We start from the raw sequence: 24892 nt of genomic DNA, 5'->3' as shown, positions 1-24892 counted from the left end.
TCTCAGTTTTAGGAGGGATCTTGGGTCAGGATTTAACCAAACCAAACAGATATTCATCAGTTTGGTGCTGGGTAAAAAACTGCATCTTCAGCATTTTGACTGCTTGAAGTTGTCTGTGTGGTAACCCTCAGAGTGGATTTGACATTTTGGAGTTTAAAAAAAACAAACAACAAATGGTAGCGAGAGAAAGTAGTTTACATACTCTTTCAGATTAAAAAAAATAGTATAGTTCGTCATACAAAACCTCAAATTCTTGCAAACCTTGTCAAATTTGCAGTTCTACAGAGCGCATCTGAGCTACAGAAATAGGCACTTCAGGGAAATACTGTGCAAAAATTGAGCAAAATCTGTGGACAGCCCGAAGAAAAGCCAGTGCCCAGGCTGCTGCTTTTAAAGGGGATTTAATGCTTTACCTTGTATGTTGGTACCTTAAAGCTTAAATATCCCACTCTCTGTTTTCCAGACAGAAGCAGCTTCCACCAGCCAAGAAACCAGCAAAAATATTTCACAATGGATGTAGACGATGAAGAAAACATGAGTAAGATGTGTTTATTTACACAGTAATAAATTATGTAATCATTCTGTGGCTTTTTCTCACAAGCACAGGGACAACTGCAAAGAAACTTCAGAAGCACAAATTAAAATGATTTCTTTGTACATTTTAAATACAGTGTGGAAGAGTGAATCAGAGCTTTTGTGTTAAAAGTGTTTTAAATACACATGGTTATATGCTAGTCTAGTTATACCTTGTGCCTCATATTTTTCTTCCAACAGCTGACTAATCAAACTATTTTCCGGTTTGGAACCAGTAATGGAGTAGAGAGGAAGAATATCGATAGTGCCAATGCCGAGGGTTAGGGACCAGTCAGAAGGGAGGGATGAGGTGGTGTTGAAGTGTATAAAATAAATGAGAGAAAGCAGAAATGGAGGAAGGAAAAGCAAAAGGAGGAGCTAGAAGAGCTCCTGCAGTTCTTGCATGACTGATGATCCTCGTTACGTGCTGATTGTTCCAACCCTGAGCGACTGAATTATTAAATTGCATTTAAGCCCTAGAATAGTCAAATATAGTGATCACCTTGATGCGTACACTGGCAAAGTGCTGCGAGGTTGCTAACTCTGTGGTATAATTAAGATCTGATAACCTGTGGAGAAAAGTGTTCTCATTAAAACATTATAAAATATTTTTACTATTATTGGCCTTTCAACTATATTTTTTTTATGAATGAGAGAAATGTTCTGTTGCTACTATGCTGATGTGCTGTGCCTGATTAATTGTCTATGATTTAACATAACAAATGTGATTATTTTTCCCCTAAGTAACAATGGCAAAACTGGCAGAGCCCAGTAGTGTAGGAGGGTTTGGAGCAGAAGAGTTGTAGTTCAGTCTAAAGGAGTTACAGAACATTTTTATTGGGAGATATAGAAGTTAGATCATCGTGTTTTAAAAAAAAAACCCAACCAAACACACGCACACACACCACACCCCCCCACACCGCCCCCTGAAAAAACCTTAAGAATATTATCTGGACTAGAATGCATCTTTCTTTCTTTGACTGAAACAGTGAACTCATCTGGAACATGCTTGCTAACCCTTTCTTTTCCTTGGGATGAAAGGAATTACTTCAGGTGGATGCTTTAGCTGTTTCTAAAAGTAGTCTCCCTGAGGACTTAAAAAAAGTAAGAGCTGTAATTGGATAATTCACATAAGATCATTTTTTGGATAGAACATCCCCTTACCTCAATAAGGAGCGTATCTGAGCATGAATAAAAGGTGCCTTCCTGAGCTGGAGAAAATACCATCTCTTTACGTCATCTGTAAGTGTCCTTATGCAAAATACTCAATTTTTGTCTCCTGGGTTTTTTTTGCGTGTTAGTGCATCAATATGGGAAACCATTCACTGAACTTCTTGTCTTGTCTGGAGGCTGGCTCTGTGGAGTTGCTATAGGTTTGGGGTACACATTTATGTAACTGCAGTTGTCCCCAGCAGTGTGACATGCTGCCTGTAGCATGTTTTTGAAAGGAAGTTACAGTTAACAATGTCTACTTGAATAAGCCCTGTTAATAGAAGGTGCAAGAAGACCTTCATGCATCTGTACGCCCACACAAACATCATAAATTTGAAATGTTAAATGATCAGATTTGAGGGGGAGAAATGAAAAGTCAAATTCTTAAGTTGTTCACCTTGGTTCATGCAAAGATTTTTTTTTATTATTATTTTTTATCTTTCTGTATTTTTCTATCTCTTAAGATTGCAAAGTGCGATATCAGAAGTTGCCTGTTAAATGTTTTATTATTTTATGTAACTCCTATTTGGAGAAGTATCTTACAGGAAACGAAGGTGGACATATGCAATATTTGTAGCATGCAGTTACATAATTAGAATTGCTCTGCAGAAGCCAGAATTAAAATTGTATTGGTTGGACTGAAATGTAAGTCAGTAAAGATGCAATGTTTTGGTTTTAAGGTCTTCCTCCTTTTTCCATTGAATGTAGAGAGGATGTTACAAGAGATTTGGGGAAAGATGTTTTTTTTTTTTAATGTTTTTATTTGGTTTTCTGTTGTTTCACATGGAGGGTACATCTGCAGCACTCTGAATGCCCCAGAAGCCCATCTGCATATTATCTCAGCGTCAAGTCGGAGAGCCCTGCAGAAGCATCAATATAATAGAAATAAATTATTTTCTAGGTGTAAATTCTCACTGTTGCCTATCCTTATCAATTGCCTTATAGGCAAGCGAGAAGTGGGGCATTTTGAGGAACACTTGAGACACTAGCATGGCTGTTCTGACCTTTCCCTTTGATCATTTCCCCCCTTTTTCTAAAAAAATGCTTAGAAGAGATCATATGGGTTTTTTCTGCCTGTTTTGTATGAAAAAATGACTTATTTAGAATTTCCTTAGGCCAGTAAATGAGAGCAGCAGTATAAGGGGTAGCTAGAAACATCTTTCAGTTCAGCTAAGTCATCTAAATTTAATTAAGTGTGCTCCGCATCAGACAGAGCAGGGAGAGTGTTGTCTCTCAGCAAGCAGGTAATGGAAGTTCCCCAACGGTTAAAGCATCTTAATTACAGACACTTTTTAATTACAGGGAATAAAACCAAAACCAGACCAACATGGTCGGATGGAAGATTTCTTTCTTTAATGGCGTAATAATTTCTTATTCTTCTTTCCTTCTTCAAGTGCTCTTGGGTTTGTAAGCCTCTCAAATAAGATTTCAGGGGCAGGACTTTTCTTCCACCAAAGTTGTTGGCATGTGATACTGTCAGCTATGATTTTTACCAAGGCAGCTTCTACAGAAGTCAGTCAAATCTCTAGGCAAAGCTGCCAACTATTTTTAGTGACTAGAAAATAAGCCAGTCTTATGAAAAACGTCTTATTCTTAAATTATGGGTAGTATTAATGTTTAACAGGATCACATTATCAAGTGGTTTTATCTGTATTGTTGCTGCTTTAAAGTGTTGAATACACAGCAGCTGTGGTGGAACTCAGATGGCTCTCTAAAGCATTCATTCCTTGAAAACTTATTTAAAGACTGGAAAATGTGTAGACTTGAAAGTATATTTAAAATCTAGGATTAAGCTGATTTTAAAGCTCTTGATTTTGGAGTATGTTAGGAGGTCCACCAAGACTCTGTAACCTTTCTGAGGCAAGACATATGATGTTAACATACAAAAGTTTAATAAAAAAGAGAAAAGGATAATGAAGAGCATCCGTTACAGAATGCAGATTTTTTTTTTTTAATAAATCAGATGGTAATTTTTTTTTCTCCTGCTAGCTCTCTCCTATGCTTTATACTTTCTAAGAGTGTTTTAACATTCACAGTACTCATTTTCCTGCCTTATTTTAGCTGTGATGCTGGCAGCACAAAGCACTGGTCTCCAAATAGGACCGATAGACTTTGAAATGATCTAAACTGGTTTTTAGAATGTGCATGGAGTGGTGGTCCATGTCTGACATGACCTCTGCTTTAGAGCAACAAAATTTTGCTCCTTTTGAGTACTGATGCTCCCAGCTTGAGCTACAATGGGATCCTGAATCAGCCAGAGCTTTCAGGGGATGAAGGTGCCCTCCCTCATTCTCTCTGGAATGAGTGAGAGACTCCCCAAAGTCTTACAGTCTCTAAAACGATGTATTACAAGAATGAAAAAGACTGTGGAATAGAGCAAGAATAGCAAATATACAGTGCATCTAGCTGTGGGTCTGCTCCTCCTGTGTCAGACAGCATGCAGGGGAAATAAGGAGCTACTCTGAGAAGATGATGACCTCAGGACAAAGGGCAGTTAGAGCCCTGCAGTGTAGAGGACGGATGACAGGGTTGAAATCCTGGAGATCTCTGTAAAACCATGCACAGCACAGGGTGTTTAATATTAGAATCATCAAATTGAAAAAAATGTGCATAAGACCCAATAGATGCTTTGAGACTAGCAGATGGGAGTTCAAAGCAAGCGATGGGAGGTGGTTTCATGCAATATGTAATGAAACTGTGAAACACATTGCCCAGGACATTGTGGATACCAAGGGTTTATGGGGTTTTGAAAAGCAATTAGAAAAATTCCTGGGGGGAAAATCCCCATCAGTGGCTCCTGCCACCAGAGCTGCAGCTGCCTGCAGGCTGAGAGGCTGCCCTGGGGAAGGGCTGCTCTGTCCCTGCTCTGGTGTGATACCCTCTCTTGGGGTCTGCTGGTGGCCTTGTCGCAGGAGGGAAGCTGGGTGAGGTGAGGATGTGCTAGTAAGGCCATTCTTAACTTCTCTAACGAGTGAGATGTCTGGAAAAAGGAGAGCTGTTTCTGAACAGTGGGGAGAGGCTGGGCTGGAGGAGTTACTCCATGTCTGAACATGGGCAAGATCAAACGAGATGGCTTCTCTGACTTAACATAGTGATAGCTAATCTTACTTTTTGACTAATCTGTCAGATCTTCTCCAGCCTTAAGGTAATTAGAGGACCTCACTACTGCTGGGCAGGACAGGGTAAAGAGAGGGACCGCAAGCACATCTTCACCCTCTGCCGGAAGAAGCAGTTGCTCTTTCTTGCAGTCCAGGGACTCTGGTGGTTGAAACAAACCTGGGTCCTTCTGGTTTGCATGGAGAGTCTTTTTCTTGCCATCACGTGCAAGGCTTGGATTTGGATCACCTCCGTGATGTAGAAATTTGCCTACTTTCATGGTCTCTGGGTTTGACTCAGGTTGCTAGCTCCCTGCTTGCTTTCTTCTCTCCTAGTTTTTTTCACCCTGCAGGTTCTCCAAAGCTAACAAGCCTAGTAGCTCTCAGGCAAGGAGTAGTTTTCTTCCCTTCTTTCTTACTGAGACAAGGTAAGCGTGCAAGTTTCCTCCCTGCTTCCTACAAGCCCCCCATTTCTGTCAGGGCATCATTTTCCCTACCTGAGTCATGAGATGGATTAAGGGGTTCCTCCAGCTGTTGTGCTTACATGCAAAAATTCTCTATTTTTAAGTTTAGCTGGAGTCTATTCAACTCGGTTTTTTTCCTTTGGTGGTTTCTATAGGCACTAGTAGTAGTCTTCATAGAAAAAGCAAGATAAAAACAGAGGCCGTTAATTAGTGTTAACTAAATTATTTCTGTTTAGCCTAAAAGTCATATTGGTTGACAGCAAATTCCTGGTGCCGCTAATAAGAGCAATGTTCCAGAAATGGTGTTTTAAATGAGATGTAATTTTTGAAGATTATAGCTTCAGGTAAGAAACTCACTGTAAGGAAACATTTAAAAATTCTCTGTTGTCCTTAGAGTCCTTCACTCTGTGTGTGTGTGTGTATATATATGTAAATATTTTATATATGTATAAAGAGTGCATATGAATGACCACTGTGTGTCAACAGTTGTGGCCCTACAGCACATGTTCTGTAGGCAATATAATTTGTGGCTGAACGTTATAAGAGATACTTCATTAAATTTATCAGATTTCTAGCTATGAAATGCTTCAGAATATTTAGTGCTTCATTGTAGACCAAATTTGACTGGAATTTCGTGTTCAGTACTGTACAATTCTTTACAATTCTTGGTTGTGCTACTGTGATTTAACAAAATGTATAACTACTTTGGCTTTTTCTTTTGATCTTTTTTTTCTTCTTTTTTTCTCTTTGAGCACCGAAAGGAGTAACCTATCGAGCTTTTGCTGGAGGATGTTATAAATGAAAATTTAGTAACCATTCCATCAGCTTTGTAACCTGGGCGAAGTGATGTGTGCGTGGTAGGGGACTCTTAGGGAAGACTTAACATGTGGCTGAAATTTGTCACTGTGAAAGAGAGCTTCCACCTTCGTTTGCTCTCATTTCAATTGATGTTTATCATTGCGTGGCAAGTGTAGATATAATATAGATATTTTGAAGTTTGGGAACAGAAGAGTTAGAAATACTTGACCTACTAAATTTGCCTTTTCATTTACAAATACCAATCTAAAGCACAAATAATTAATTTCCTCAGTTTCTTTATCAAGGTAAAAATGAGGTCTTTGCAGTTATAGAAATATAATTCTTTAAAATGTATCTCTGGCCTATCATTACCCCAACTTTCTACTTTAGAAAATAAATCATTCAATTAATACTATGATGCCTCCCCCCCCCCCCCCCCCCCCCATTAAAATATCATCATCGTGATTGCTTTTGTCACACTTCTTGTATTCTGTGTAGTCTTAAGAGAGGATCTTTATCATGATTTTTGTATTTGTAACTCTGTGACAGCAATTTTCTTACTGGGCAAGGAATTACAAAATAGCTTGTAAATGACAAATGTAAGGTTTCTTAATAGAAGGCTGTGTGGAAATACGTATAATAGTCTTGTCATGCTGCCACAGTGGTCAGCTGCAGTTCCTGAGCAAACTGGGGAGAAGTGAAATGAAAGTCTAGGCAAAGCGTAAAAAAGAATTTAATTCAGAGAATCAAAAATAGCTAAAGAGAAACAAAACACTCTTCAGTCAAGGTGCCTACCAAAAAACTGCATAATTTTTTGTGGCTCAGGTTTTATTTATGTTGTTTCTCAAGTTGAGCAACTAAAATTACTGAGAAAAAAAATGTAACATGAATAAAATAAGAATAAAGTATAATTAAATATCCATCTCCTAGTACTGGTCTTAAGCATCCATTTTTATTCTGCTGATGTTAGTTCTTTGTTTTATAGGCATATGCTACTAAACTTACATTTCTGGTTTAAAGCATTTTTCAGGCCAAACGTTACTTAGGAGTAAAAGTTTTGTTCCGGCATGATTTAAATGCAATAAAAAAAAAGCTACAGTGTTTTATTGCTATGTGATTGTATCAAATGCATAGTTTGAAAATAATTTTTGAATGTGTTACTTCTTGAAGTATCAAGAGGTGGTGTTGCATTATTATTATCTCTGATCGTGTTGCAAAGCATTTAACCTGTAAGCACACATCACTTAACCAGTTACAAAGAGAGATAAAGGAATCTATAAATTTTGCATTTACAAGATCCTGCAACGAAGGCATTGTAAGTTACTCTTTCTGGGCACCGCAGGTTCAAGCAGCACCGATGTTAAAGAAAACCGCAACGTGGACAACGTTCCCCCCAAGGACAGCGGTGGGCAAGGCACTGGGGAGGGGACGCAGCTCTCCAACGGCGGTGGCAGCAGCAGCAGAAAGCGTCCTTTGGAGGAGGGCAACAATGGCCACTCCAAATTTCGCCCAAAGAAGAGGAAGAAAACGCCCGGCCCTGTTCTGCCAAAGAATGCACTGATGCAACTTAATGAGATTAAACCTGGTTTACAGTACAAACTTCTCTCCCAGACAGGGCCGGTCCATGCCCCCATGTTCGTGATGGCAGTTGAAGTCAACGGGCAGGTATTTGAGGGGTCTGGCCCGACGAAAAAGAAAGCCAAGCTTCACGCTGCCGAGAAGGCTCTGCGGTCTTTCGTCCAGTTTCCAAACGCCTCGGAAGCCCACCTGGCTATGGGCAGGACTCTGTCGGTGAACACGGACTTCACCTCCGACCAAGCAGACTTCCCTGACACCCTTTTCAATGGTTTTGAGACGCCGGTCCCTTCCGATGCTTCCTTTTACCTAGGGTCCAATGGGGACGGGTCCTTTAGCTCTAGTGGGGACTACAGTTTGCCGTCGTCAGCCGTAGCCAGCAGCCTTTCTCAGTCGCCTCTCCCTGCGCCATTGCCCTACCCCTCCGCCAGCGGGAAGAACCCCGTCATGATCCTCAATGAGCTGCGGCCAGGGCTAAAGTATGAGTTTCTCTCTGAGAGTGGGGAGAGCCATGCCAAAAACTTTGTCATGGCTGTGGCGGTGGACGGTCAGACTTTTGAAGGCTCGGGAAGGAATAAAAAGCTGGCAAAAGCTCGGGCCGCGCAGTCGGCCCTGGCTTCTTTATTTAACATGCAGCTGGACCAGACCCCATCTCGACAGCCCATTCCCAGCGAGGGGCTCCAGTTACACTTGCCACAGGTGAGAAGCCCTTTGGGTTTTGTTGATGTCTTTGGGTAATGACCAAGAGTAGCCAAGTCATGGGTATTGAGTCAGCTTGAACAGCATTTTTGCTGTTTGTTCTGCTTCTGTAGATGTGCATGTGCATATATATGTATGTGTGTATATGTATTAGGTGATTTATCCACTTATGGCTTCTGACAATTGCATGAACTCTTCTTATTCTGTTGGATAGAGAGGAGACATTGTTGCTGATACTTTTAGCCTTGATTATGTCACGTAAGAGAGCACTAAGCCCAGTGCAGTGCTGAGGAAATGTTGAATTGTGTCTTGCTCCTCTTGGGCAGCAAGACTTAGATGGAGTTAAAGTCAGAATTACTGCTTGAAGTAAAATTGTTATTTGATACAACAGTTTTTAGCAGAGAAGGAAATAATTCTGCAAACTGAAGTTGTTGACATTAACAGAGCTGAATAATGGAGGTCAAGGACAGATTAAGTGGGGCTGATGCAGTCACCATATATTTCCAGGGTCTAAATAAATGAGACTTGCGGTGCATGTATGCAAGACGTGTGGTCAAATAGCTATCATCTAAAGGACAGTGCTCTAACCAAATTAGCTAATAAGTATATGTAAGTTACCTAGACAAGTAAATCTGGATGAGGAATAGTTTAAATAAAATAATTAATGAACTAGGGTAATTATCAAACATACCAGACATAGACCAGAAATTTAAAGTACCTAGAACTGAGTAATTTTTTTATATTTTTAATGAAGAAAAAGTCTCCCTTATTTGCTTGCTTGTGTTTCTCCCCAGTCAAACAACAGTAATGGTTGTTTGACTACTCTCGTTCTCCTGCGTCTCTTGGGTCTTTTCAGTGATATTGTATGCCTGTCTAAATTAAAATACTTTTTTGCCATTTTCTATTTGTTTATTATGAGAATTTCGAGGTTTTGACCTTTTCTGTCTCAAAAAAAAAAGTATTTAGATTTCATTAAAATTATAAGATACTGGTCTGATTTGATAATGTGGGGTTGAAGAGTATAAGTAGATGTTGTGACTGTTTTAAGTATGTTGTTTTCTCAAAATGCATGGACAATATGTGCCATTTAGAAACTTCTGTGTGCTTTCTTTTTTATTGTTGCACAGCTATTGCATTTTTGATTAATGTTTCCTTCATTTTCAAATCTAGGATCGTGGTATTTCAGATATGGTTTCTTCAGTAGACTCGGTAATTTCAGACTGCATTCTCTGCTGTGCTTTTAAAAGTAGATTTGGCCCCAGACACCAAAAAAAAATTCACTGCCAGTGTGTTCTTGAATCAGTAAAACAGTGAAAATTGGAACTGGAATAGGAAAATGGGAAAGAGCACGAGATGAGATGTGAAAGAGGTGTCATTCTAAGAGGGTAAAGTTGTTTCTCTGCCCAGCAGCTCAGCGTATAACAGCTCATACAGCTCATACAGCCTCTTTTCTTTAAGGGTCTTCGATGGACCACTGGGCAGTGCTGGGTTTTCCTGACTCTCTTGCCTTTGTCGGGTTTTGACTGAGTACCAGGTAGCGGTCCTAGAGCTTATGGGACAATCAGGGCATTTGAGCCTAGGGTACAGTGTTAAATAACAAAAAAGGCTGGGTGGGAAGGGGGAGGTTGCTGGGACTGCTTCGTATGGACCTGATTCCAAGTCAGCTATTTATTCAGAGGCTTTTGATCAGCTTGTCATCAGGAAGTTGTCGTCCTTTCTGCACTTCACTGTGTTGTATTACTCTGCTTTTAATGATAATTAGCGGTCAAGTTATTGGAATTATATCACGTCTGTTACATATTGGTGATTTTGGTCTGGTATGTTTTAATGATTAATAAGGGATTTAAGCATTTGTGATGTTTTCAGATCCTGCTTTTTATTTTTACTTTGTGAGTTGTTTAATTTTTTTACAGAGTGTTTACTCAGGAAGTGTAAAGTTGTTAAATTTGGAGATAATCCTGAAGTGAGTGAAGTCGCAAATGTTGGAGAATGCAGGAATGATGTAAATGGGGATAGGATTTGACATAACTCATAGACCAAATAAAATGCTGATTGGGATGGAAAAAAAAATGGAAGCTAGAAGCATACAAGGGGAGGAGAAATCCAAATACCAAATGCTTAGTGGAAATAATAGAAGTATGGTGTGGTTGTGCCAATGAAGGTGTTGGAATTGACTGCCTGTGTGGCAGGTTCAAAACCTGCCTGTAGCTGGTGTGTTAATTTGTGGTGCCTTGTGAGAAAACTGAACAGAAAGTCGAGAGGAGAGATGACCCCTGCTCCAGAGGTGGTTGTGAGTGTCCGCTGAAATGCGTATCTGTGATCCCACAGCTCCTGAGAAAGTGAAATGCAGAAATACACATGCAAGCTATCAAATGGTACAGAAGGGCAGCTGACATCAGAAATCAGCTTGTAAAATGGTCTGTAGAGCAGGTTATCGAGGTGCTGATCCTGTGGTTTAACATGTTTAAACCCAGTCTTGGCAAAGCAAGCTTATCTGCTTGCTTTCATCTTGACCTTTTGCGAGGGACAAAGCAACTTTGCCTGCAATGAGGAAAGTCTTTTTGCTGGGAAAGTGAGTTACAGGCAGAAAGTCACTCAACATGCGCTTCAGAGCGAATGAAAATGCCCTGCTGAAAAAAATTAGCCCTTGTGCATTTATCACCTTGGCAGCAAGTGGGTTAAAATGGAAGAGAGATTGTCAGTCTTGCATGATAGGGACTTGCCTCTCTAAAACAAAGAAAACATTTCTGTGGTTAGCTACGCTTTGTAAATTGATAGCCATCCTCACTTTGCCTCCCACCCCTCGATGCAAGGTGTACTGTATTCTGCAGTAAGCCACAGGACATACCATGGGCTCTAAAAGGTGTGTCCTTCAAGTTTTATTCTTTTCCGTGGAAGAAAACTTCATGTTTCAGCATACTTAGATTAATATAATTAAAAAAGTTTTTAAGTGTGTGGCTTGTTATAGGTCTGCAGAGTTGGTAGGTGATAAAAACTGGAGAAAGCAGCGAAATGTGAAGTCTTTTAAAATCACATCTGAAAACGAAGGGGTTGCACGTTTATAGATGAAGCGTGGAAGTCGATGTGACTACGTTTTTTGAAAACTATCAGTGCAAAGTCCATGTCTGATTTCTGGGGCAAAGAGTAATGCTGAACACTCAGCCACAGTAAGAGCCACGCTGGGCCAGGCAAAAGCTCCTTCTTGCACATCAATCCCGTCCCTGGTGCCACGTCCCTGCCAGCAGCCCCAGCACTGGGAAGAGGGAGGTTTGCAGGGGATGCTGGTTCTGGCTGAGGCAGTCTCCACCCACAGAGCCGGTCCCCACTAAGCATCGCCTTGGACATCTCAGGAGATGGGACAAGAACATCCTTGGACATCTCAGGAGCAGTGGATGCTCTGTTGGACTTCCCTATTTCTTAATTTTTGATGTCTATCACCCAGAGATAAGTCTTCCAGATATCATTTGTTTTCTCTCCTTTTTTTTAGTTTTCCCTTAGATGCTCACTGCTTCCCAAGGAAGGCTATGGAGGGTCTCACACCTCTGTCAAAGGTGGGATGGTGCTGTCTAAAAGAAGCACTCAGGCCAGTACCAAATGCCTTGGGAGAAAAATGGGAAAAGGGCATACTGGTAGCAGTACTTCCCCAGTATATGCTTCTAACCTTCAGCAGTTTGTGTCTCAAGGATTTTCTCAGCCAGAAATGGTGTCTTCCCATCTGAGAGTCCTTGATGGATTTTCCACACACATGCCCACCCCATGATTTCAACCTTTTCTTGAGCTTCTGTAATCTTTGAGTTTCTGCAGCACCTTGTAGCAATAAGTTCCACTGTTCAAGTATGTATTGCGGGAAGAAGAGTCTTGTTTGTTTTGAACATGCAGCATTGCATCCTGGTGTGCCTCGGTAAAATGATCTGTGTCCCAGTAATACACTCTTTGCCAGCACTAAAGGAGGGCACTTGGAGACTTTCACTAAAGTCTGCTGGTCCAGGCTGCTGGAATTGCTGGTGGAAACTGTTTCCATCCAATGGTAGGAACATGCTGGTGGAGGTGTCCTCTTTAAGCCACTGATGGCCTCTGTTAGGAAAACCTCCATGTAATATTTTGTGATTTCCTCCAACTGTTTGCTTAAAAAGATAGTTAGGGTGCAAAGACGTGGAAATTAGAGAATTTGAATTGTAAATATTGAAGCTGAAATACTGAGTTATTTATATTAGTGGAAGCTGGACTATTGTGAGAGAAAGCAACTTGAGCTACGCAAATAAGCAGTGTAGCTGCAGGTGAAATTAATTTTTTAAAAATCTGCTAGAGGGAATACTTTTAATCATTCATCTAATTGTGTTGCAAAGTCAATTTATTGTGTATATCATTGTGCACAGATATTGAAACAAAATGTTAAGCAGAAGAAATGGAGTGAGAACCAGTACTGCAGTGGCTACTTTTACTTGAAATGCTGTGTTAATCCTGGTTCAACCTGAGGTGGGGGGAAACTATAGAAGAAGTGTTCAAATATAGAAAATACATACAAATTAATGATGAAAATGGTTGGAGATCAGGGAAAGCTGCTTCTGCAGAGGCACTGAAGAGTCCTAGGCAGTTTATTGCGATAGACTTCCTAGTATATACAGGAGAATGAGACTGTAGCAGATTCAAACCTATCAAAAAGATGATAACGAATATATTGATGTGATATAGTGAAATATATGTTGGAATAATTGCTGTGGAATTGGGAGAAATGTAAAAGATACACTGCATGAGCAGTGAGAGACTACTGCCAGGCAGGAGTTTCCTTAAATAAATACAGGAAACTTTGGAGCACTAGAAAATAATTACTGTTTTATTAGCATAGATATGTTTCCACCTTCTCTGAATTGTGTGTGCTGTTCACTGTCAGAGGAGAGCTAGTGGTTGACCTTGATTTTTACCTGCTGTGGGCACTGCTGCTGCTCATCAGCTTGTGAAAGTTCATATAAGCCCCAAACTATGAAGGTAAGAAGAAATAAAGCTGAAGGAAAACACTTGTGCTTGAGAAGAATCATTGGGGATCTAAGGAGAGCATAAAAGATTGGGAGGTCTTGGATCAGTTCCCCAGTGCAAGCTGGGTGCTATCAGCCCATCCAGTGCCCCTGCTCCCGCTGCCTTTTGTTCCACCATGCAGGTGATCACTAGCGTTCACCTGGGATGGTCTCTGTGGCCTGCCAAGGTCTTCCTTCAGATCCAGACAGACCTGAACTTCAGCAGCTTCAGAATATTTTAAACCATGGATGGTCAGGGGGTTTCTGCTACAACATTGCTGCAAGATATATGTTAACCAAAATCAGTCTATGTGTAGAGAAAAAGTGAATTCACTGTAACTTCATCAGAGAAAGGAACAACGCACCCAAAATAGCTTTGAGCTCACATGCTTTAACGAGCAACTGTCAGCTATTTTAGGTCTTTCCTTTTTTGAATTACCCATTTTGAATAATGATTTAATGCAGGAGTGGGGGGTAGAGAAACTGTGTGTCAGATGTTAGGACACTCACTGGGAAGGTGAGACAGGAGTTCAATGTCTGTTCCAATTAATATTTGTTCGTATGAAAGGGCGTAGAGTTAGAATGTGAAGTGAAAGATCCCTATCCAGGCTGGTCAGTGGCCTGCGCATGATGTGGAGACAGCTTCACGTCCTTGGTTTTGAGATGGGGACAGCAAGGACATCATTTTAGACCAGTAAGTCTTGTTCCCAGCGCTGCATAGTCTGTTCATAGCCTGCCTTATTCCCGTCTCTTCCGTGCTCTTAGTGACTCTTAACTATGTTAATGTAGTAGACCACCTGGGAGAAAAGGATAATTCTTCTAATTTATCGGGTGAGTATTCTTATAAAAGACCAAAACCTTAGTAACTAAATCTGTAGACATTTAATAGTGTTTATTCCTTACCATCCACCTGTTGTCATGCAACTTGAGTATCAAATAGAATAAAAAAATCCTTAATATATCTGCGTGTTTTCTGGCACTGATTTCCCTGTGCCCGCCCCCCCCCCCCCCTCCCCCATTCCTCCCATGTTGTTTGCATCTGTAGCAGTCATTTTGTCTCGCTTGACTTCTGCTTAGTCCTTCTTATCAGCCCTCCCCAGTGTCTGGCTTCATGTTCATTCAAGCGTTTTTAGGTTTGCTTGCCAGCAGCTTAGTTCCATTCTGTTTGAGATGCAGCCCCATCCCATCGTTCTGTGCCAGCTTACATCTTCCCGGAGGGACTCACTGTGTTCCCACTTGTATACCAACACCAGAGTTTCCTCTGCTTATTATGTGAACAAAATAATCTTTTTTGGAAAAAGCTAGTGTGTCCACCCTGTATGCAAGCATCCTGCCCTGCTGCTGTTCAAGTAGCCTTTTTGTCAGCAGTATTGGCAGGTTAGGTCGGCCATGGTTTTCTTCCCAGAAATGCCTGGCAGTTTCAGTTCTCTTGAGAATCTCCTCAAGCCAGCCCTGGTTCCCCCAGGGAATGGGTGATCACATGCCTCTGTAGATCAGCCTCCATTTGGCTGGGTAGGTTGAGGATCTGTGTAGTGAGTTGCCCATGTTCAGTGATCCTGGAAAAAGCGTTTCTCTATATTCACCCTTGGCAACTGGTCAGTTTTGGTTCAGCATTTTTGAATAGCTGTTTCTGGTATGCGCCAAACTTTGTGGGTTTGTGTGGCTCAGCATTGGAGAATACTCCTCCAGTCTTCTTGCTCACTTCTTTTTGGAGAAGGGGTGACCCATGTTGTTTGTTAACTGGATGGCAACCCTTTCTGGCAGGATTTGAAGCCTTGCTGAAGCATGTATTCTCTTTGTGTATCAGATCCATCCCTATTTGGAAAAGTTTGTTTCACTGGTATATTCCATTATAATGTCACTGAGCACCATTTTACATTGCCTGTAATGCCTTGTCAGCCTTGCCATCTGCCAGCCATGTTCTCCTGTCCAGCATATCATGATGTAAGGTAGAGCAGAAAAATATATGTGTTACAGAAATAAGAGCATAAAACTTGCGTCTGGGAAGCAATATCCATAATTATGCAGTGGGAATATAGATAAAACACTGGAATGGGGACTCTGTTTCTTGTGCCTGCAGTGATCCGCCCACATGGCTGTGGAGAGGTTAATCATTTAAACCTTTTGTGTATTAATTTTCCATTTCTAAAACTAGGGTGGCAACAAAACTGTTGCTCGTTACTTTTCTTTTGTGTATTTACCTTAAAGTTCAGCTTTCTGCATGAGGTGAGTCCTAGCACAATTAAATGCAGATTTTATGCTGCATGGTCATGGTGCTGTCAGAGCACAGGTTGTAATACAATTTTGGGTCTAGCAGCAAAAAGACCTGTATGAAAATCAGTGCCTGGCCAGACATGTTCACAGACTCTGAGCAAAATTACGTTCCTGAAAAATTTCTTGATCTGTTGATAAGAGTTTCTGAGTTGCAGTCCATTCAAATGCATCAAGAAGACTTTTATTTGCAATGTTGAAGACTTCTGACTCTACAAGTTGTGCAACTGAAAAACATTGGCCAATGCTTGGTGCAGATGTGACCTCAGTCACAACTGACTGTGGTTGCTGTCTCCAGTCAGATTCTGGAAAAAGCTGTGGAGCTCTGAAATCATTTCTATGGCTGCTAAAGCTTTTCCAGAAGGAATACATTCTGGAACAACATTAAGAGCTCCTCCACGTTATTTCTAGGCTGTTGGTTCTCATGAGCACTGTTAAGAAAACGGTGGTGAATCAGGCTTGGCAGTTTTCAAACCCTCTTTTTCTTTTCTTTATTTTCTCTTGACCGTGGCAGTCTGTTTTTAGAACTGATTATGTTCCACCGTCTCAAGTGGGTGCCCCCAAGCTCTGTGTACTGCTGCCTATCAGCCCTGTTGATTTGCCTTGGGCCCTCTGGTGGGGTGGGAGTGATGGCCGCCTTCCACTACTGAGAGCTCAAAGACAAGTTGTAAGCAGAAGACTGTCATTCACAACCATCATTTTGGACTTGATGTAGTTGCTTACATGTGTGTTTAGCACCGCAATGGATGCTCTTGGGTATCTAAGACATCTGCATAGCACTGGCAGGTATGACACAGGACCTGTGCACTTCTGGTGTGTCAGCCGCTGGGCCAGGTGATTACCCCAGAACATCTCAGATACTGCTGGGTGCCAACACATGGACAACCGGATCAAGCTCTTTACACCTGGCTCTCTGAGATGGAGACCTGAGCTCCCTCCCTGGCTAACCTCTCCTCTCCAGCTGCTGGTCCTGGTGCTGGTGGGATATTGGTGGGGACGGGCTGCCCTGTCTCTCCTGCCAGCCTGGACACCGCTCATCACGCTGTCCAGCACGTAACTTGCCCTTCTCAGCTGCTCCCTTGGGAACAGCTAGCTGTGCTAGCGATGCTGTTGCATAGATTGCCCTGGTTTTTGGTTTCTTTTCAGGTGAAAATTCAAGAATTTGATCTTAACTCATCTCTCCTAGCTGCTACAGTTCCAACTGCCTTAAAAACAGCATGTGAAGTTAGCTGCAGTGCTGAACTGAACCATTGTTCAACAAGAGCAGGACTGGTATTTTTAAGTTTTCTTTAATGTTAGAAGTTAGCCCCCCTTTCAGCCTGCCCGATGTTGCATGCTGGCCCTGCTGGCAAGATGCAACAAGGCCGTGCCTGTTACTCTTCAAGTTTTCCTGAAGGTGAAAGAGATAAATCCTTCCTAATTTTGAGATAGCTTATTTTGGGTTCTACATTGACATTTTCTATTCCTAAATTTGTGTATGTCTTGAATAAATAAGAAATAGAAAGTATTTAACCAGTGTTGAAAATAGATTTGTTCTTGTTTAAGTAATAGCTAGATAATAAATTCGATTGTTATAAAAGGTTTACATGTTGCTTTGAGGAGCCTGATATTTGCACTTCAATCTTCTTGTCAGGTCCAATGTTGAGGATACTGAAATGATGTGTTTTGAGGTTTGAGCATGAAAGTATAGACTTATCTGTCTATCCAGTTGTTCTCCTAAGCCTCAAGTGTTCATAACGATCATGAGCATTAGGTACTTTGATGCTTGGCTTAGGGCTGTCTGACTCTGTTTTAATAGATGTGGAGCACACAGAGCTCTGCTTCCACTTACAAAGAGTTATGAGTGCTCAGTATGCCTGAACGTTGGACACAGCCACCTCCTTGACATGCTGCTGATGCCTCGATACCCGTTTTTGAAGTGAACAATACAAACTTATTTAATTTATAGTGTTAAATAATTTAAAAATGCAAATCTTTATAACTCAATGCTGCTGTAATTTTAAAATCCTTTCTTTAATTTTCTAATGTGCATTTCTGTGTGATCCTACAGGTTTTAGCTGATGCTGTTGCACGCTTGGTTGTAGATAAATTCAGTGATTTGACAGAAAATTTCACATCTCCACATGCACGTAGAAAAGTCCTTGCTGGAATTGTCATGACAACAGGTAAAGAAAAAAACCAGTACTATGTTAACTGCTTGATTACGAGAGCTCTGTCTGCATTCTAGTAAACTATCTTTTTTCAGTCAACTAGTATTGAAATGTATTTTTACTGTTTAATCTTCAAGGTACACTAAATATAGCAATTAAGTCATGGCTAAAGGTAATTACAGGAAAATTAGACCTGCAAATACTTCCGTTTCCGCAGAATTCCTGTCTTCTGCCTGATTGAGACATCTGAAATAACTCATGGTCTACAAAATATATGTATCTTTTAAAATTAGTCATGTAACTTTTTGAAAGTAAATCTAAAATAAATTTCCCTACATAGGTCACATAAATGGCATTCTTGGGTTTTGGCATATTATGTAAGAAAATATGCCTTCTTTTGAATTATTTAAGGTTTTGCACTTTGTTAGAGTTATTCTTGCTCTATTTCATTCTTAGTCCTTTGTGTCTCAGTCATTTTAGTAAAAACATCTGAAGAAAGCAGCTTGTGGTTTGGCAGCTGACACTGGTATGCACATACAAGCAGCAGTGATGTGATGGTTCTCTGATTGCTGGTACAAGATCTGTGCTCTGCCAGATCACCCAAAACAGTGAAGTTCTGCCCTAAGTTGATGTGCGACCACACTGCTGGTGAATTTTCCTCACGTTAAGATTTATCTCAGTCTTCAATCCATCTGAACCCTTGATGGGACATTCATTTTGGGCCTGTCCTGAAATGTTGCAAATTAGTTCTATGAGTCAGGTGGATATCTGTGATAAATGCACAGCCTTCCATTGGTGGTTTGGGCGACGCCAGCCCATTCCTCCTGTAGAGGTGTTTGTAGGGCCCTCTTCCACAGAGCAGAGAGGTCTGAGGGTGCTGGTTAGCATAGACAATAACTGCATGCTCTAGGGACAGGGGAATGTGACAAGGGGACAATGCAGCCCAAACTTTGTCACAAGACATCCATGGTGGGCTGATCCTGGCCAGCAGTCAAACACCCGCCCAGCCTCTTGCTTGCTGCCCTTGGGAGAAAATGGAAGGAGGGCGAGAACACTCATGGGTAGACAAATTCTGTAACCTCAAATGTCCTCTCTTCCTTTTCCTGAGCTCCTATTGCTGAGCACAACGCTTATGGATATCCCTCGGTCACTGTCGCTCAGCTGTCCTGGCTGCATCCTCTCCCAGTCTCTTGCCCACCCCCAGCACACTGGCCTTTGGGAGGTTTGGAGAGAAAGCCTTGACGCTCCTCAAGTGCTGTTCAGCGACAGCCAAAACAGTCGTGTGATACCAAGGCTGATTTAGCCCCAAATGCAAAGCACTGTGAGGAACATGCTGTAGTTTTAGTTAATATATTTTGGTTTTATTGTGATTACAGCCCTGTGTCCACAATTTGCAGAAGAGCCATGTGGCCAAAGAATTAAGACAAGGTATTTTGATTAACTGAAGAAATAGCTTTACACAGAATTAGAAACCATCTTTGCATGGATAAGTGTCTGGGGAAGCCCTGGAATTGGATGCCCCCATTGCACAGCCTTGTGTCATAGAGTCATAGCGTGGAGCGGCTCCCTGCTTCTCCTCCATGGTCTTCTCCAGCCCTGTGGGCAGGGGTGGGCAGCTGGGCTTAGGCTCTTTTTTTTTTTTTTTTTTTTTAAGACTGTGTATTTCATCAGGAGTGAGAGCTGAAACAGTCCATGTTTCAACTACCTTTTTAATTACTCCAATTACCAGTTCCCTTGCTAATTACTAGTTATGCCCATTATATCAGCACTGCTGTCATGCAGCCAAGTGGCTATGGGAGGATCCTCAACTCTAAGTGCTTGGGATGGGTTGAAAGAGGGTTTCCTGCTTTTCCGTTCTACAGTAAGTCTTCTGTGGGAGGAAGGCAGCAAAAGGCTCAGCCGCTATCTGCCTCTGCTGGTGAGTCATTGAGAGCTTCAGAGGAATTAGTGTGGCTTGTTGAGGCTTTTTTTTGCTGAGGGCTTTGCTAGAGGGATGTAACATTTTGACCTGTCTTTCCGAATTCTTCATGCAGCTGACCTTTGGGGTTTTTTTGTGTAACAAAGACAGTTCTCTGTATAGAAAACATCCAAAATATTTTTAAAATCTTACTGTACAGAATGATTTAATACCAAGAACTACACTTCTAGAAACGTTATACTGCTGATCAGCTTTACAGTGGTTTAAACATTTAAACTTCTTCATTCCCTAGTTTTACCTTTCCTGTTTGCTTAATACCCTTCCATTATGTGTTGCTGTTTTAATAAATCAGCACCTTTCAGATTTCTAAAGTCACTGTGAATATCTGCATAGGTGGCTAGAAGGTACATACTGGAAGCTAGCTGGCTGCCTGGGGCTCAGGAAAAAAGCACCATCTTTGGAGCTCAGGCTTTAATAACTCTTCCTGAAGCAGCAGGTTTTCCTTGCAGGTTTTCAATTTCTAACTTGCCTGAACTTCAACATGAAGAACTCACAAGAACCATAGACCGTGCTGGTACAGGGAGGGTACGGCCGAGTGAAACTTTTGCTTTAAAGAAAGTATCAGAAGAAAAACCTTTTTTATAAAAGAAGCAAGCAAAAAAACCCAAGGAGCCTTTTTTGGGTTCTGCCTAGATTATTTGTGATTTTAATTGCATCTTCTTCCTGAAATTTTGTTCTGCAGGTACAGATGTGAAAGATGCCCTGGTAATAAGTGTTTCTACAGGAACAAAATGCATCAATGGTGAATACATGAGTGATCGTGGTCTTGCATTAAATGATTGCCATGCGGAAATTATCTCTCGCCGGTGCCTGCTTAAATTTCTGTATACACAACTTGAGCTTTATCTAAGGTAAGCTGGAGGGAAAAGGCAGATGAGCTGATTGCACGAAGCTGAAAAGTTGTCTGTCTAAAACATCTGTCTTAATTATTTTAATGTGAAACACTTGTCCTGTTGCATTAGGATGATTACTTTTGAACTCAGGCCCTTTGCCCCAAAGTTTGACTTTAACAAAACATGTATTCAGTTAGGTGTCAATCATGAGAGGGGAGGAAAGAAAAAATAATTGGGAATCATTTTGTAAACTCTAAACATGTAAATCAAAATAATCTCGAGTGGGCTGAAGGGTGGTTATGTTCTGTTTGCTGGTAATTGCCTGAAAGCTCTTGACATCTGGGGATGTCAAGGGCGCTGTATTTCTTGTCTCGATGGTCTTTTAATGTTGTTAATTGGAATACTGTTAGATTTATACTATAAAATTTCCAGGCAACCTGTGTTTGTTTTTAATGCCTAAGACTGCCTAGCTTACCGCTGTTTACATGTTAATGACAGTTTTGACTCTAGCTTTATTCTCTGTTTCAGCAATAAAGAAGATCAACAAAAATCCATTTTTATCAAATCGGAGCGAGGCGGGTTTAAGCTGAAGGAGAACGTGCAGTTTCATCTCTATATCAGCACATCTCCTTGTGGCGACGCTAGGATTTTCTCACCACACGAAGCAGCACAAGAGGGTATGATAGCAGTCCTACTCAAGCAAGGGAGTTTAAAGTATTCTTGGAGCATGTACAAGAGGCCCAGCTAAAACTTAGGTGTCTTCTTTCCTTTTAGCATAGATGTGTGTTAGACAAAGATCTCTTCAAAAAAAATCTGAGCTATTCTTCCTGTGTGGGAGAAGTTAGGTATAGGCTGGTCCACCATGTGGTCTTGAAGAGGCTGAATGCTAGCCGAGATAAGCCAGTGAGTCAGCAAGTATTTGTACAGAGCTAACCCAACCATTTCACCGTTTCCATCTTTTAACGGTGATTGTCTGCCTGCCCCTTTCTTGATCTGTCCATTAACTTCATTCTAACGCTGTTAACATGCAGAAGAGAATTGAAGAGCTACCTGCTGCATACTGCTCCTTCGTGGGAAGCTTGGTTTAATTGCAAGTATGTTTTACAAGACAGTGTTTGAGAGATATCCGATGCTGTAGATAATTTGCAAGGAACAATATAAATTGTTATGCAAGCCAGCAGTTATGCAGAAAAATACCTGTAATTGACTCTTCTTGTTGTAATGCTATCTGTAAAAGACTTTGAAAATGTTTCTCAGCCAATTGTAAATGATTTTTGTCATTTAGATCAAGGGGACAGGCATCCAAACCGCAAAGCAAGAGGACAGCTACGGACAAAAATAGAATCTGGGGAGGGGACCATCCCTGTGCGCTCGACTACCACTATCCAGACATGGGATGGCGTGTTGCAAGGAGAAAGGCTACTTACCATGTCCTGCAGTGACAAGATAGCGAGGTGAGACACCAAATGATTGGTTTCTTTGCTATTGCTTTTTACTGCTGAACAGGAAAGGAGGGTTGCATGATACCCGAGGTGAACATGCAGGTTATCAATTGGCTTATTTCATTGCTTAGCCGTAGCGTGGGGGTGGCTGTAACTCCAGTTATAAAGCTCTGGTTCTTCACCTGCAGTTGGTGTCAGATCTTCTGCTGGCTTCAGAGGCAAAGTGAAATCATTATCTATCATTCCAGCCACTTCAAGTCATGACAGTTTTGTTTTGTATTTGTATCACGGGGAAATAGCATAGGAATGTGCTTTTTTGTTTGTGTTTTTTTTTTGTCCCCCTGAAGTAGTATAGCATTAGCACAACAGTGCAATAAATGGATTACATTAGTTATATTTGGATGACTTCCTCTGACATACATCCTTGCCCCTTCCCTGGCAGTATTCAAGACCAGGGCGGATGGGGCTTTGACCAACCTGCTCTAGTGGAAGGTGTCCCTACCCATGGTGGGAGGGCTGGACTACCTTTAAAGGTCCCTTCCAACCCAAATCAGTCTTTGATTCTTTATCATCAAAGATACATAAATTTTCCGTGGGTAGATTTAGTTTTATATTATTTTATACAGGGAAAAAGTGTTCCAGTTAAAAAAAACTTTAATTGATGGACACTTAATTTTTAACTTTAAAATTAAAATAATTTCAGTTTAAATATTTTTACTGTAATTAAATATTTTGTTTCCATTACTGGTGCTTTTATTGATATTTTATCTGATTCCTTCTTTGTTGTCCTTTTTGACAAAGATTGAAAGAATTTTTTGTTCAAAACCCTCCAAAAAATTTAGCAGCAATATGGTTTAACAAGTATCAGAAGTATGGGAGAGTTGCAACATAAGTTTTTGAAATGAGTCTGTGTGTTCGCAGCCTCTGTGTTCTTGCAAAACAGATGAGAAATGCCAAGTTTTTCAGCTGGTGATATTTTAGTTAATTTTTAAGTAAAATAGCTCTGCTGTTTTGCAAAGTCTCAGTTAGCCTGATTCAAAAGTTAAGTGGATTAAGTTGGAACCGTTCTTGTGAACCTCATATGCCAAATCAAAGATACAGGAGGAAGGTTATGTAATTGTTTTGTTCCTCTAGTCTTGTCTCAAGTAATCAGCATCTCTACTGAGGGAAGACGTTTTACTTCAGTTCAAATCCCCCTGACATAAACAGATAGGGCCTTTCGGAAGCTAAGACAGTGGGTTGTTGAAAGGTAATTCTACAAAAATGACATTTCAGTTTCTTTTATAATATTTTCAATAAAATTCACGAAATAAATTCCCCAGCTTCATGCCAGGGACTTCTCCCAACCACCCGACATGGTAATTGTGCCACATTCATTTGACTCCTTTTATCGCATCATCGTAACTGTTAGTGCAAATAAAAAAAAAAAATTAAGACAGTTGTTGAGCTAGAACACATTTGACTATTTTGTTGATTTTGTGTGATGCAGAACAGAATCCATCTCTCGCTTCCGTAGCTAGCTGTCACCTCTCCTTGGGGCTAATGGGAATAATTTTGTTTGTGCCAGTGAAGGAAGCAAATAGAACCCCTTGACACAGAACAAAGACTGTATGACGGGTAAGGAGGCCCAAATTTTCATATTCTTTTTTTTCTTTTCTTTTTTTTACATTTCCCTGACACTTATGACCATGTTTTATCCATTTACATTTGAAAGAATGCATTGCTTTGTAGTGTCCAGCGGTCAGTCCTCCAGTATGCCTGAGCCCTGTGAATTTCCACTGAGCTTTTCCCAAAGGTTCACAGTTCCAGCCTGGAAAAGACGTAGATAAATTTGGAGTGCAGGATTGCACAAGCAGGAAAACTCCTTGTATCTGAACAGCCTCATCTGTGCAGATTATGTGTAAAATCCAAGCTGTTATTTCCAGCCTCTGAGCACTTTGTGACAGTGTGCTCTCTAGCACCCTCTGAGCCTGGTAGCAACATCCAAGAAAAATTGTGAGAAAGGCCATGAGTGTAATCCCATTTGGGTTAGAAGCGTTAGAACAGGATTATCCTAGTGTATTAGTGCCTGGTGGTACTGCAGTATGGTGTTAGAGTGGTTTCTGTGGCCAGAGTAGCTGCTTTGGGACATTAATACAAATGCATTTGTTTTAAATGTATCCTAACATTGTTCCATGGTACTTTATGGTGTCTACTTTTGTCATTCTCCTTTTAATGTGTTTCTATGCCCACATTCATTTTAAGTCTTTTGGCTTCAAATAATTACGTAACTTCTCATGAAACATTCCACTTGTGGCTAATGTCTTGCAGAGAAGAGCAAAATTTTTTTTCACCCCATTTCATTGGTAGGAAGGCTGTAGGAATTGGGAAGAGCTTTAACATTAGGTCAAGTTGTTAAAGGGGAAGTCATTGGTGCTCTTCTACTCTAAAGAAGGGAAAACATTATTTCTGAAATCTTTTGTGTGAAAGAACATGTGCCCAGGCACTGGCCTTGTTTTGTGCTTATTCAGAGCAGGAAATCTGAATTGAGGTTTGTAACTCAATCTTTCTCTTTACTTCCCCAATGGCTTTGTCTTCTTGAGCATACCGCCTGTTTTTTTGGGACTGATGACGTTGCACAAACACATTTTAAAATCCTACCATGCTCACTAAAGGCTGCATGTTCTGCAGCTATGTCCATGCTCATCCATCTGTCTTTGAGAGTTATTTCTAAGTGGCAAATCTCCCTGATGGAGCTGGTGTGATTCCTGAACAGCAATACAAGCAGTGCTTCTCCTCACCAGTTCTTAA

General features: G+C 40.9%; 1 protein-coding gene across 1 annotated transcript in view; it reads left to right on the top strand.

Moving 5' to 3' along the window:
• The first annotated feature begins 471 nt into the window (after positions 1-471).
• Positions 472-24892, top strand: part of ADARB1 (adenosine deaminase RNA specific B1) — a 42156-nt gene continuing 17735 nt past the window's right edge. Inside the window, exons 1-6 of the mRNA XM_009954513.2 lie at positions 472-538; positions 7485-8416; positions 17750-17864; positions 20510-20678; positions 21189-21337; positions 21946-22114. Of these exons, the coding sequence (XP_009952815.1) occupies positions 511-538; positions 7485-8416; positions 17750-17864; positions 20510-20678; positions 21189-21337; positions 21946-22114 (1562 nt within the window). The 5' untranslated portion in view covers positions 472-510. The remainder of the gene's footprint in view (positions 539-7484; positions 8417-17749; positions 17865-20509; positions 20679-21188; positions 21338-21945; positions 22115-24892) is intronic.

The sequence above is a fragment of the Leptosomus discolor genome, chromosome 5, assembly GCF_034619465.1.
Source record: "Leptosomus discolor isolate bLepDis1 chromosome 5, bLepDis1.hap2, whole genome shotgun sequence".
Lineage (NCBI taxonomy): Eukaryota > Metazoa > Chordata > Aves > Leptosomiformes > Leptosomidae > Leptosomus > Leptosomus discolor.
The sequence above is the reverse complement of the archived record's forward strand: the minus strand, read 5'-3'. Positions and strand labels throughout refer to the sequence as shown.